At 45.5% G+C, this 14,648-nt stretch overlaps 1 protein-coding gene across 3 annotated transcripts in view; it reads left to right on the top strand.

Moving 5' to 3' along the window:
* LOC116463762 (regulator of G-protein signaling 9) overlaps nucleotides 1-14,648 on the top strand; it is a 90,179-nt gene that overhangs the window by 49,308 nt on the left and 26,223 nt on the right. For all 3 annotated transcript variants that reach the window (XM_032147016.2, XM_032147015.2, XM_032147017.2), the window contains exons 10-13: nucleotides 2,662-2,691; nucleotides 3,553-3,614; nucleotides 6,891-7,004; nucleotides 10,456-10,571. In XM_032147016.2, the coding sequence (XP_032002907.1) occupies nucleotides 2,662-2,691; nucleotides 3,553-3,614; nucleotides 6,891-7,004; nucleotides 10,456-10,571 (322 nt within the window). The remainder of the gene's footprint in view (nucleotides 1-2,661; nucleotides 2,692-3,552; nucleotides 3,615-6,890; nucleotides 7,005-10,455; nucleotides 10,572-14,648) is intronic.

Here is a 14,648-nt window from a genome sequence, read left to right as displayed (position 1 = left end):
AAGTGAACAGGATCAGCAATTTTGTGTTTCTCAACAATTGCTCTTCAGCTTTGCAAAGGGAACAGGTGAATTTGAATCCTGGCCCATCCAATTACTGACCAGGAGGTGTTGAGAAGGTTACGTACAACCTCTCAGAAGCTTTGTTTCCTCAGCTAAAAATTAGTATAATAAAATCTCCTTACCTTAAGCTTTATAAAGGCTCAAAGAAGTGTAAATTGCTTCGCAGTAGTCGCTAGGCAGTTAGCATTATGTAAAGCTCCCCCTTTGAGCAGAGGGCATAGACCAGTAGATGCTATTCTGAATAACCCACTCCAGCAAGGCTCCAACAGAAGGAAGTAATTATAAAGTATTAGATTTGAATGTAAGTCCCCTCTGGCCCCAGGGTCCTTTTCTACCTGAAATGAGGCATCTTCTAAAACAGTGCCTTATGTTGAAGGAGAATGGGATCAAATAAGTATGAATTGCCAATGCATTTGGATCATTTGGGGAGTGCTTTCAATTTTTTAGTGGAAAAAAATGCTCTTAAGCTTAGAAAATGTCCCCATTCTTCTAGGCCCCGAAGCATGCTGAAGTCATCATTTATTACATATTTGCTGAGCATCTACTCTGCGTCGGACATTGTGCTAGGGAAGATAGACCGGGCCCCCTGCCCTTAATGGTGCCTTCATGTTGATTCATACATTAAACAGAGTCACACAAATAAGGATAAAATTCAAATGGTGATCAGTGCTATGAAGGAGGAAGTCAGGATGTATAAAAGCCTAAAACATAGAGAACTACGTGAGCCTTACCTTTCTGCGATAACTCTTCCTAATCCCCTATGCAGGAAAAAGATTTCTTGTGAAAAGCAATGATAGAAAAGCAATCCAGGGAAGCAAAATGAAACCCAGCCTGAGTTAGAAAAGAGAGACCAGTATATGACATTCTAGACTGGACTCTCCTTTACTCCTTTTCAATGGGCTCATGGGCCAGTGTTGATTTTGCTGACTGCCTCAAAGGAAGTAGTGTCTTCCTCAGACTTAACCACTCTTTTCCAAGTGAAGACTTGGGTGGGTTAAGCAGCACGGATATTAGCAAGGCAGGAATTAAGAGGGTCCGCATGAGGCTGGGTGCAGTGGTTCATGCCTGTAATCCCAGCACTTTCGGAGGCCAAGGCGAGGTCAAGAGATCGAAGTGATCCTGGCCAACATGGTAAAACCCCGTCTCTACTAAAAATACAAAAATTATCTAGGCATGGTGGCGTGTGCCTGTAGTCCCAGCTACTTGGGAGACTGAGGCAGGGAAATCACTTGAACCCGGGAGGAGGAGGTTGCAGTGAGCTGAGACCGCACCATGCACTCCAGCCTGGCAACAGAGAGAGACTCCGTCTCAACAACAACAACAACAACAACAACAGCAACAAAAAGAGGCTCCTCTTGAAGTATAAGAGTCAGTACCAACCAGCCCTCGGACACAACCAAACCTAGAAGAACTGAGGCTGGGATCACCACCTTGCCCAGCCTCCAAGAGTTACATGGAGCAGAAAAGCGGTGCAGAGGAAGCACGGCCCACTGCAATTGCAGATCTATGTATTTTAGCCAGAGATAGATCTGAATGGTTTCCAGGAGCTTCTAAGAGCCTGAGCATGAAGCCCCTCTTGGAATTGTCTTTTCTTTCTCTGCCTTAACTCAAAAAGTTGAGAGGGGACACCCTGAAGCTTATCCCCAGTATGACCCTGCTCCAACAGCTTCAGCAAGGGGATGGGGCCCGATTCCACAGGGCAGCTCAACTTGGGGACTCAGCTTGCAGTCCATGCTCGCCTCAAGCCTTTCCATTATGTGCTTTATTTTTGGTAACATTGGTTTATTTTTCAACTTATATTATTGGTCAAATTGTTATGACTACTTGGGGAATGCATCTCACCACTGCTTCAGAGCTCTCCCCTGTAACAAAGGAAACCAACACCCAAGCGCTGTGCTAGTTTTTCTATCTCTTCTCTCTTTCTCTCTCTCTCTTTTTTTCTTTTTTAAGACAAGGTCTTGCTCTGTTACCCAGGCTAGAATGCAGTGGCATGATCATGGCTTACTGCAGTCTCAACCTCTCGGGATCAGGCAACCCTCTCACCTCAGCCTCCCAAGTAGCTGGGACTACAGGTGCACGCTACCATGCCTGGCTAATTTTTTTGTACTTTTAGTAAAGACGGGGTTTTGTCATGTTGCTCGGGCTAGCCTCGAACTCCTGGGCTCAAGCAATCCTCCCTCCTCAGACTCCCAAAGTGCTGGGATTACAGGCTTGAGCCACCGCACCTGGCCTTCCCCATTTTTCTCTTAATCCATATCTCAGACAGGAATCTGTATCTCTCACTCTACGGATCATTCTGTAGGCACTATGCTAAATCGGCACCAATTCCAAATTTAGTCCTTAATTCATCTTGGCCTTTAGGCGAGCGAAGTTACAGTGGTAAGTTATGCTCGTTCGCTTACCAAATCTCTTACTTGGTATTTATTCCCTAGGGGTTACATAGAATAGAGTGGAGGCAGCAGACATGGGGAAATCCTATCTTTTAAGAAAGAAAAAATGGGCATTTTTCTCATGGGGAAGGATTTTTATTTTTCAAATGGGTGTTCGAACTGTAATGATTTCATGACATCTGCTTAATGGTTTTGTTTCTCTGTTTTACAGAAACAAACAGTCGTTGCTGTCAAAAAAGAGGTAATTAGTCTTACACTTCCAGTGAAGAATGGTTTTAAATCTTCTAACAGATTATATGTACTTTGTTTTACCCTCTGCACTTGGTAATGAAATGAAAACCACGTGCAATGTCCAAACAATTATTTCCAAATTCATGGACAGCACAGAGTGACGAAGCATCTTTTGTAAGCTCTGGCTGGGGCTGAGGCTGACACTCAGGGTCTGAAAAACCCCTCAAAGGCACAGAGCTGAAGGGTGGCCAGAGAGGACTGTGGAACCAATGCTGCAGGCTGCAGAGACTCTATATCCCCAACGTGGCCCCTGCGCCTATCATTACAGGGCCAGAATCTACCCAAGGTGGCAAACTGCCGATTTTGGCAAATCTCATGTCTGGGGCCCAAGACAGAGTCCTGGGAACCATGGGGCATTGAGGTGGGATGTGCGGTTAGCTATCTGAACGTGGAGGAAGGTGGTTGAGGAGGGGATAACTTGCTTTGGCCAATGCTGCAGAATCAGGAAGTTTAAGGATGTCACCTGTGGTGGGGACCACTCTCTGCTTCTGTCTGCCAAAGGCACATGAGGGAAAAGCCAAGTGTTTGTCCCAGTGTCTCAGCCGAATGCTCCTTAGAACTTTTTTTTTTTCTGCTGATGCTTTTTCCCAGACTAATGCATAATGGCTGAAGGAGGCCACTGATTTGAAGTCTGTGGTCATCTGTCCACTGTGGGCCTGACCCACTGGTACTGAGGGGGCTGGCTCTGGGCATGGAACGGGGTGCGGCTCTGGGTAAATGGCTTCTGGGTTTGGAGGCTGTGTGTAGTGACACTGAAGGGTTGGGAGGGGGGTGGTGGTTGAACGCCTTCTGACAACTGTGTCTCTTCCAGATCATGTATTACCAACAGGCCTTGACGAGGTCCACAGTGAAGTCTTCCGTGTCCCTGGGAGGGTATGTCCCTGATTTGTTGAACTTGCTAAAGTCTGAGCAACAGGTAGACAAGAGGAGAACTTCTGCGAACTCCACAAGTCCTGGGCTGACAGACCGAAGACTCAGCAGAACTGGGAGGGACAAAACCAGTCTCTTGGGGGCTTAGTTCCTAATTCATCTCTCAGGATAAGCCTCCGGGTCTCATCTTGGGTTAGGCAAAATCAAGGGTAGGTGAGGTTCTAGGAAAGACTGTTATGTTTCTTGGAATCCACTAATGTGTGGATGGGGAAGGTGGAAAGAGTTGGAAGTCCATGGGCTGAAGACCCTGTGAGGATCCAACACAGCCTGGGTTCCTATCGTTACCCGTTCCAATTCATTAGGGGTGTGTGAGTCATGTTTACTGGTTCCACGTGCTACTAAATGTCCGTTGTTCATCTTTGATTTAAAATCCCGTTAAGATAAATTGGACATTTATGTTTGATTTATTGAACTTTCTGGCTACCTTGACCCAGCCCCCCATAGGATATCATCTAGGAGACGAGAAAGAGCTGAGCGCCGCCTCCCACATGCAAGCAGTTATTCCTTTAAAATGCAGAATTTATTTTAGGACCGCATTGCTAACTCTGGGATTTTCCTGTACACGTGAAAATAAACGTGGCTTATTCCTGGGAGGCACGATGTGACTAATCATGTATTCTGACTGTGTAAGACTCAAGTCATGGTACTAATTGGGACTGAAGATGCTGTGTTTTGTTTAGTGCCTTCCTTCAATATGGTTAAGGGCTGGGCTCTTGTAAAATTTTTTTACATCTTCCTATGTCCCCAGTTTGCAAAAATGCCACCTGCCTGAGAAAATATGCCCTGACCCCACCCACATTTCAGTGACTCTGCTGCTGCTGAGCCCTGATCCCAGCTGAGGAGAGCACCTGTGTACTCAGGGGCATTCACTTTGGGTTATAATCATCATCATTGTTCTACGACAAACTCAAAACCATTTACTTCCGTGTTCCATAAACCCAGTTTCATGAAACCAAACAGAAAGAAAATGGAAGGAGACCCAAGGATATTTCTTAGACCCACTTTCCAATTTTTATTTGTCTCAGGACCTCATTACCGTAATTTTGACATCATTAGTGTTTTGACCCGTGAACCAGTTTTGTTGTTGTTGTTGTTTTTGTTTTTTTCCTCCAGCTTCTCCACTGGTAAAGGTCTGGGCCCGTCGAGGTGGCTCATGCCTGTAATCCCAGCACTTTGGGAGGCTGAGGTGGGCAGATCACCTGAGGTCAGGAGTTCAGGGCTGAGGTGGGCAGATCACCTGAGGTCAGGAGTTCAAGACCAGCCTGGTCAAAATGGAGCCCTGTCTCTACTAAAAATACAAAAAATTAGCCAGGCATGGTGGTGTGCACCTGTAGTCCCAGCTACTTGGGAGGCTGAGACACAAGAATTGCTTAAACTCAGGAGGAGGCTTCAGTGAGCTGAGATAGCGCCACTGCACTCCAGCCTGGGAGACAGAGCAAGATTTTGTCTCAAAAAGAAAAAAAAAGGTCTGATTGTCAACTAAGAGAGTCTTGGGAGAGAATAAGCCAGAGGGCTTGAGTTCTGAATAGAATTGCAAACCCAGTGCTTGTCTCTAAGGTACCAGTGGTTTATCTCCAAGGCATGGATCCTGTTCTGTCCAAATCTCATGGCTGAGGGAAGACTTCAGGGCAGGTGCATTTCACATTCACTGTGGACACAATTCCCCACCTATGGGGAGGAGGCACAGCAGGTTTTCCATACCCAGACAGCAGGCAATGCATTGACTCAGAAGGTCTGACTCAACTCAAGGGAATTAGCTCTTTTTTAGAAAAGTCTTTTAAATTGACACATAATTGTACATGTTTAGGGGGTACATAGTGATGTTTCAATACATACAATGTATAGTGATAGGATCAGGGTAATTAGCATATCCATCATCTCAAACATTTATCATTTGTTTGTGTTGGGAGCATTCAATATCTTCTTTTCTGGCTATTTGAAAGTATATAAAGTAGAACAGAGGTTACTACAGACTGGGAAGGTAAAGGGGAAGGGGAGATAAGGAAGTATTTGTTAAAGGATAAAAAACTAGGCCGGGAGCGGTGGCTCATGCCTATAATCCCAGCACTTTGGGAGGCTGAGGCAGGAGGATTGCTTGAGTCCAGGAGTTGAAGACAAGCCTGGGCAACATAGTGAGACTCCATCTCTACAAACAATAAAAAAAATTAGCCAGGTGGTGGTGCATGCCTGTGGTCCATCTCATCATGAGGCTGAGGTGGGAGGATGGCTTGAGCCTGGGAGGTCAAGGCTGCAGCGAGCCATGATTGCATCACTGCACTCCAGCCTCAGTGACAGAGCGAGACGCTGTGTCAAAAAAAAAAAAGTTACAAAATCACGGCTAGATAGTGTTCTGTAGCACTGTAGGATGACTGTAGTTAATAATAATACAGTATGTATTTCCATAATAGCTAGAAGAGAAGCAATTAGCTCTTCCTCCAAATAGTGTGTTTGGGCCAATTAAGCCCCAGGTTTAAATAATGGGCCTAAGTTTCCAAACCCAGGCATTATCCTGACAAAGGGTAGAATCCAACATGGCAAGAGTCTTGGAGTCTGTGGCAACTTTGGGCGTCTAAGATGGGTGCAGAGATACAAGTTTGAACACTCCAAGTTGGCTTTGAATCTAAAAACCTGTTGGTAAAACATAAACAGGCCATATTTTAATGAAATCGGTACAGAAAGGCCGGGCGTGGTGGCTCACGCCTGTAATCCCAGCACTTTGGGAGACTGAGGTGGATCGCTTGAGCCCAGGAGTTTGAGACCAGCCTGTGCAACTTGGCAAAACCCCGTCTCTACCAAAAATACAAAAAAAAAAAAAAATTAGCCTGGCCTGGTGGTGCGCGTCTATGGTCCCAGCTACTCAGAAGGCTGAGGTGGGAGGATTGCTTGAGCCTGGGAGGCAGAGGCTGCAGTGAGCCAAGACTGTGCCACTGCACTCCAGCTTGGCTGTCTCAAAAAAAAAAAAAGAAACAGGTACAGAGGAATGACAGAGGGGCTGGATGGAAGAAAATGTTTCATTCCACAAGTAGAATTGGGACTGATTTTGTCAAATACCTGCCAATCCCAAGGGTTATTTGATTCGAGGAAGTTTCTAGGAAAACAGTAATAAGTATGTCGCCAAATGATACAGGAAAGGAGGACAGGCTGGTCAGTTGACCTGTACATTGATGTCGTATCTTGGGTGTCGAGCTTCTAGGAAATCATTTTCTGTTTGCTTTTCAGGATTGTGAAATACAGCGAGCAGTTCTCATCCAATGATGCCATCATGTCAGGCTGCCTCCCCAGCAACCCCTGGATCACCGATGACACCCAGTTCTGGGACTTAAACGCAAAATTGTATGTATTTTATATATTGGTGTTTTTAAAAATCCATTTTTGAGTTACAATTCACATGCCATAAAATTCACCCATTCAAAGCATACAGTTCAATGGTTTTTATTATATTCATAGAGCTACGATCAATTTTAAAACATGTTCATTACACAAAAAAGAAACCCTGGATCCCCTCCAGCCTTAGGTAACTATGAATCTACTTTCTGTCTTTACGGATTTGTCTATCTGGACATTTCCTATCAAGGGCAACAATTGGAATCGGAGGAATGACAGAGAGACTGGCTGGCAGACAATGTTTCATTTCACAAGTAGAAGAGGAACTGATTTTGTCAGATACTTGCCAATCCCAAGGGCTACTCGATTCGAGCAAGTTTCTAAGAAGACAGTAATAAGTATGTCACTAAATCGATACAGGAAAAGAGGACAGGCTGGTCAGTTGACCTGTGTATTGATTTCATCTCTTAGGTGTTGTGCTTCTAGGAAATCTAGGAAAGACTATGGGGTCCTTTGTGATGAGTTTTTTTTCACTTAGCATCATGTTTTCAAGGTTTATGAATCTTGTAGCATGGATCAGAACTTCATTCTCATTTATGGTTGAATCATCTTCACGGTATGGATGCACTAGAGTTTGTTTATCCATTCATCCGTTGATGGACATTTGGGTGGTTTCTGCCTTTTAGCTATTATGAAGAATGCGGCTATGAACATTCGTGGGCAGGTTTTTGTGTGGGCATGTTTTCATTTCTCTCGGGTGTATATCTAGGAGTAGAATTGCTGAGTCAAATGGTGACTTTATGTTTAACAACAGATGGGTTTTGAAAATTAAAAAATCATATGTATGGCTTTGCATGTTTGATATCTAATTAGAGTAAACTTAAGTTCTGGGCAGGCAGGGCCCTAAGCCTGCCCTTTCCCTTGCCCTTTGGCTCTGTTTGACTGTTTTGAAGAGTCATTGCTCACTGGACCTGCACTCTTACGTTATTTGGAAGAGGGGGCAGAGGCAGAAACGCAGGAGAGTTCCAGCACACAGAGGGAGGAAGAAGAGAAGAGTGTAATGGTCAAGTTAGAGGGAGAGAGAGAGGAGGACAGGGGAGAAGGGACAGGCCTGAGTGTGTGAGGGACGTGGGGTGATGGGAAAGGAGGGAGTGCCAGGTATAGGTCACAGCTTGGGTCAACGCTGTCGAGGCCATGAGGAACACACAGGTGACACTGACCCAGCTGGGTAAGCAGGCCTGGGCTGGGAGGGCCCTCATTCTCATCTCAAGCAACACTGGCTCCTATTCCATGTGGCCCACTCTGGGCAGCCAACGGGTTAAAGAGGCCACTCCTCTGGATTCGGGGATCCCCTGTCTACTAAGGTCAACTGCAGAGTCAAAGACTCCAGAACTACCTTCTGGGGAGGCTTCCCTCATCCTGTTTGGGCTCTGGCTATTGGGGTGCTTCTCTGCAGCCCATGTCTGCCTCCCAGGGTACTGAATGAGAGAGGAGACCTGTGTCGGCCTGTGGACAAGCGTGTGCGGACGCTGGCTCTCCATGGAGGAGAAGGCAGGGAACCTGGGCAGGAAGAGGGTTGTCCTAGGAGGGCTTGGGGAGGACAGATGGATGGCAGCTGAATTTTAAATAAAATGGGGAGCACGGTGTTGAAGACAGGTAGAGGTTGCTGGTGAGAAGAAAAGGGTGTGTTCTGTGTAAGAACCATTGATCAGAAGGCACTGGGTGGATGACAACTGGAACTCCCCACTAAAGTGGGAAGCCCTGTTCTTTTTTGTGGATCCTATATATGTATTGAACCATATATATATATACATATATATATATATTTATTTTTTGGTGCACCTATCACCTGAGCAGTATACACTGAACCCAGTTTGTAGTCTTTTATCCCTCACTCCCTTTTCACCCTTCTCCCCTGAGTCCCCAAAGTCCGTCGTGTCATTCTTAAGCTTTTGCATCCTCATAGCTTAGCTCCCATGAAAGCGAGAAGTCTTGTTTTTAATGGTTTAGATTTTAGAACAGTGTTACAATTATTGGGGAAGCTTAACAAAAACATCAATGTTCAGGCCTTATCCTCCCAAACCTCTTATTTAGTTGGCCTGGGTTGCTCTCTCACCCCTAGGGGTGTTTTTTGAAAGCTCTGCTGATTTTCACAAGCAGCCAGGATCCTTAGGCTGGTTTAGAGCATTGATTCCCAGTGTGGGCCCTGGACCAGCGGCATCCGCAGCACCACGGAACCTGTCAGACATGCGTGTTCTTGGGCCCCACCCACTCCTACTGAATCAGAAACTCGGAGGTTGGGACCCAGCAATCTGTTTCAATGAGTCTTCCAGGTGATTCTGGTGCATGTGGAACTTTGCAAACCACTGTTGTCGTCACAACTCAGCTTCTTACTAATTATGTGAGACTTGGCAAATCTTTAACCTCTTTGAGCCTCAGTTTTCTTGACAATAAAATGGGATAGTAATACTCAACTCATAGTGTTCTTTTAAGGATTCAACGGTATGTGTGTAACACACCGTACCTCATATAGGACAATGTTCTGTGAATGGCAGTTGTTAATGTTATCAGTTTTCTTATTGTTTTTACACTTGTTCTTATGGAAAGTGTAAAACCTGCTTGGCATGCTTTATCTTGGATCCCATAGGCATGAATTGTGCCTGGTTCTGGTCCTAGCTGCTACGTCAGTGGGAAAAATGGTGTGAGGCTCTTGAAACCTTAGTTTCAAAGGTCTGTGTTAGGTTTAGGAGAATTCCATAAGGGATAGGAGAGAAAACTGAGTCTTTTTCTGATTTTCTGGAATGTTAGATCTCTGCTAGCTGGGCTCGAATGTCCTACCTGGGATCAGGGAAATCTTTCCAAACAAGGAGGTGCAGTGAGACCTGCATCTTAGAGGAAGCCCTGAAAGGGAGTGCAGAGATGGCAAATGGGTCTACTCCAAGGCACCTGGCCTGAGGCAGGTATAGGAGGAGCCACCGGCTCCCACCAGAAGCCAGGGTGTGCCATGGTGGAGGGGCAGCTGTCGTGGGTGATAGGCACCCAGCAGGTGGCAGTGATTGTAGCACCCATCACCAATGCTGCTCCAGAATTCTCTCCTGGTCCAGGTGGCAGCCTGACCCTCTGCCGGCCAGGCTCCAGGCTGTTACCAGGCCTTGGAGGAGGCATTTGAATTCGTTTGTCCTTAAGGCTAAGCGAGCAGGACCTGAGTGTGGGCTCCCCACAGTAAGCATCCTCCTCACCTCTGGGATGGTCATGTCTTTGATGTGAGTCCCAGGGGACTTGTCTGTGGCCGCATCTTCCTAGCAAGTGATTACTTGGCTTGTATATTGTGCAGGGATTGGGAGGAGGAGGAGGATTGGATTGAGCCCTGGGCCATGAGACTAAAGGCCCTCACCCCAACCCAGGCCACCACCTGGCACAACTCCTACCTGTCTGGTGCATTTACAAATCATCCTTGCAGGGTGGAAATCCCAACCAAGATGCGAGTGGAGCGATGGGCCTTCAACTTCAGCGAACTGATCCGAGACCCCAAAGGTCGACAGAGCTTCCAGTACTTCCTCAAGAAAGAATTCAGTGGTGAGTCTTTGTTTAAAAAAAAAAAATTAAAATAACTTACTTTTAGAAAGAGTCCTTTAATATCTAGCCTAGGGTTTGGGGAATTTCTCAGCAGATGTTTTCAGAGCTTTGCTTATGCCCTTAAACAGTCGCTTCCTTTCACAGCTTTAAGAATGGGACCTGAGCCCAAGACTCGTTCTTTCCATGGACTCAAAGAGGCCTCACCGTCTGGGGGAAAATTGCACCTGCTCACAGAATCCACATTCGGATCCCTCACATTTCTGAGGGCTCCATCCATCCTGGATGCCCCCACTGTCACCCGAGGAGCCCCGGCTCCTTCCAGCCTCTAAGTATAATGAAACTGGAGGAAGGGAAGGGAGACAGGCAGGCTTTCCCTTTCTTTCTCTTTTTGTCTCCCAGCCTGATTTTCTTTTTTCTTTTTCTTTTCTTTCTTTCTTCCTTTATTTTTATTTTTTATTTTTTTATTTTTTATTTTTTTTTGAGACAGAGTCTTGCTGTGTCACCCAGGCTGGAGTGCAGTGGGATGATCTCAGCTCACTGCAACCTCCGCCTCCCTGGTTCAAGCGATTCCCCTGCCTCAGCCTCCCAAATAGCTGGGGTTACAGGTGCCTGCCACCACACTGGCTATTGTTTTGTATTTTTAGTAGAGATGGGGTTTCACCATGTTGGCCACGCTGGTCTCAAACTCCTGACCTCAGGTGATCCGCCCTCCCCAGCCTCCCAAAGTGCTAGGATTACAGGCATGAGCCACTGCTCTTGGCTTCCTGATTTTCTTTAGCTCAGTGGTTCTACACATTCAGTCTGCCTGGGGATATTTTAAAACATGTTTTCCTGGATCTCATCCCTAAAGTTGCTTTTAAATTGGTGGGGGTTGGAATCTCTGAAGTTTTGGAAACTCCCCAGATGATTCCAATGTGTGGTGATTGACAGCCATCACCTTAGCTCCTGGCCTGATTTCTTCAGGGCCTTAGGAGGATATGGATTTTAGTGGAATGGGCAGGGCCACATTTTATGTCCCATCTCTGAATGTCAACTCATGAGGGGCACTGTGGCTTTTTTTTTTTTTTTTGATATGGAGTCTCACTCTGTTGCCCAGGCTGAAGTGCAGTGGCATGATCTCGGCTCACTGCAACTGTCGCCTCCGAGGTTCAAGTGATTCTCCTGCCTCAGCTTCCCAAGTAGCTGGGACTATAGGCACGTGCCACCACACCTGGCTAATTTTGTATTTTTAGTAGAGACAGGGTTTCGCCATGTTGGCCAGGCTGGTCTCGAACTCCTGACCTCAAGTGATCCACCCCCCCTTCGGCCTCCCAAAGTGTTGGGATTACAGGCGTGAGCCACTGCACCAGGACTGTGGCTTTTTAAACATACTGCACTTTCCGGAGAAGCATCCGCAAAAAATACGAGGCCAGATCAGAACCAGGCTGTGCATTCACCACCTTCATTGAAATATTTACCCTTACGGGATTCTTTTACTTCCTTGCTAAGTCCCCGGCCCTGGGGGCATCACGCCTGAGCCTTGACACTCGGCTGCTTACTACCCAAGATCCACTTGTCTGTGGCACTGCTCCAGAAACGAATCCTACTGGACATGCCTTTAGCCTGGCTGACTGCCGGATGCAGACTATTACATGATAATATGGATTGCTGATAATCCGTCTCCCTAATCACGTCTAATTGCCACTCTAGAACAAAACCCAGAAAAGATGGATGGACTGGCGAATAAGTGGTTATAGTGCCATCTAGTGGCAAAGTGACAACATACACTCTGAGTTTATTTTCTCCCCGTCCACTCATTCCTTAGTGAGAATCCAGCGAAAAGATTTCCCTGCATTATTTAAACCGTATTATCAGCAATCTCCTCATGAGATTCCCGAGGCTTTAGGTATGAACAGGGAAGATAAATCATCAATTTGCTCATTTACTTTTTAAAAAGATTTTTAAATTGAAATATTATTTGCATATGATGAAATTAACTTTTTAAAAGTGTACAATTCAGGGGTTTTAGTGTATTCACTAAATTGTGCAACCATCATCACTAATTCCAGAACATTTTTGCCACACTAAAAGGAAACTCTTTACCCGTTAGAATCATCTTCTATTCCTCCTTCTCCTGAACCCCAGCCCTAGGCAACCACAAATCTACTTTCTACCCCTACGGATTCACCTCTTCAAGACATTTCACATAAACGAAATCATACAATATGGGACCTTTTGTCTTCTTTCACTTAGCATAATGTTTTCAAGGCTTGTCTGTGTTTCAGCATATAATAGCGCTTCTGTTCCTTTTTTTTTTTTTTTTTTTTTTGACAAAGTCTCACTCTCGCCCAGGCTGGAGCACAGTGGCGTGATCTCATCTCACTGCAACCTCTGCCTCCCGGGTTCAAGCGATTCTCGTGCCTCAGCCTCCCAAGTAGCTAGGGTTCCAGGTGCCTGCCACCATGCCCAGCTAATTTTTGTATTTTCAGTAGAGACAGGGTTTCACCATGTTGGCCAGGCTGGTCTCAAACTCCTGACCTCAGGTGATCCACCTGCCTCGGCCTCCCAAAATGCTGGGAATACAGCCGTGAGTCACTGCACCTGGCTGCTTGGTTCCTTTTTAATGACCCCATAATATTTCCTTGTTTGTATGTACCACATTTTGCTTATCCATTTGTAAGTTAATGAACATTTGGGTTGCTTTGACTTTTTAGCTATTATGAATAATGCTGCTATGAACTTTTGTGTACACATTTTTGTGTGCTCATTTAATATTTTTGGTGGGAAAACATATGTAACATAAATTTTACCATTTTAACCATTTTCTTTTGAGACAGAGTCTTGCTCTGTCACCCAGGCTGGAGTGCAATGGTGCCATCTTGGCTTACTGCAACCTCCACCTCCCTGGTTCAAGCAATTCTCCTGCCTCAGCCTCCTGAGTAGCTGGGATTACAGGCGCCCGCCACCACGCCTGGCTAATTTTTGTGTTTTTAGTAGAGACAGGCTTTCACCATGTTGGTCAGGCTGGTCTCGAACTCCTGACCTTATGATCCGCCCACCTCAGCCTCCCGAAGTGCTGGGATTACAGGTGTGAGCCACCCGTGCCCAGCCGAAATCTCCTTCCTTTTTAAGGCCAAATGATATTCCCTTGTAGTCTGCACCATATTTTGTTCATCTATTCTTTTATTGATGGACATCTGAGTGCTTTCCACTTATTGGCTATCATGAATAATTGCTTATTTAATTTTACTAAGCAATCAACTGTCTTTTGCTATGGGCAAGATGGTTTACATGGCACTTGTTGTCAGATCGGTTATATTTTAGTTAAGAGCATCACTGGTCTGTGATCTCAGTCCAAAGAACGCCCTAAAGTTCATGCTGAAAAGGAAGGACCTCTATAGAGCTATGGGACAAATGCTAACTAGTTTAAAACTGTGCAGCCTTTTCTAATATGAAACACCCAGGAGCTTTTAAAACATACAGTTGACCCTCTACCAACACTGGTTTGAACTTCACGAGACCACTTATAGGCGGATTTTTTTTTTCAGTAAATATATTTAAAAACTTGGGGGGATTTGCAACAATCTGAAAAAACTTGCAGATGAACTGCATAGCCTAGAAATAGAAAAAAGTTATGAAAAGGTATTGTGAATCCATAAAATATATATGTAGATACATATCCACTTATGTGTCCATTGACTGTTTATGTTATTAGTAAGGCCTCTGTAAACAGTAGGCTATTCGTAGTTACGTCTTGGGATTTTCCACTGCATGGGGGTCTGTGCCCTAACCCCTTAATTGTTCAAGATCAACTGTACTGAGAAAGGAGAGGAGAGGATTTTGTTGTTCATTTCCCCACACTGTGACACACTCCACGATTTACACACACACACACACACACACACACACACACACTTGCTCTCTCTTGTGATCGTCTTTATTTTCCCAGGCAAAAATTGCCACCTGGAACCACTGTATGAACATATGCATGGTGCCTCTGGACGCCGCAGGTTAGAGAACCTCGAGTTGGAGGGAGATGAAGGATTTGGGGGAACCTGGCTTTTCCTTCTGGGCCAATTCCCTGTGGCTCAGGTGATG

This window comes from Hylobates moloch, unplaced genomic scaffold (genome assembly GCF_009828535.3).
Source record: "Hylobates moloch isolate HMO894 unplaced genomic scaffold, HMol_V3 SCAFFOLD_59, whole genome shotgun sequence".
Lineage (NCBI taxonomy): Eukaryota > Metazoa > Chordata > Mammalia > Primates > Hylobatidae > Hylobates > Hylobates moloch.
Note: the sequence above shows the minus strand (reverse complement) of the source record. Positions and strands in the feature narration are given on the sequence as shown.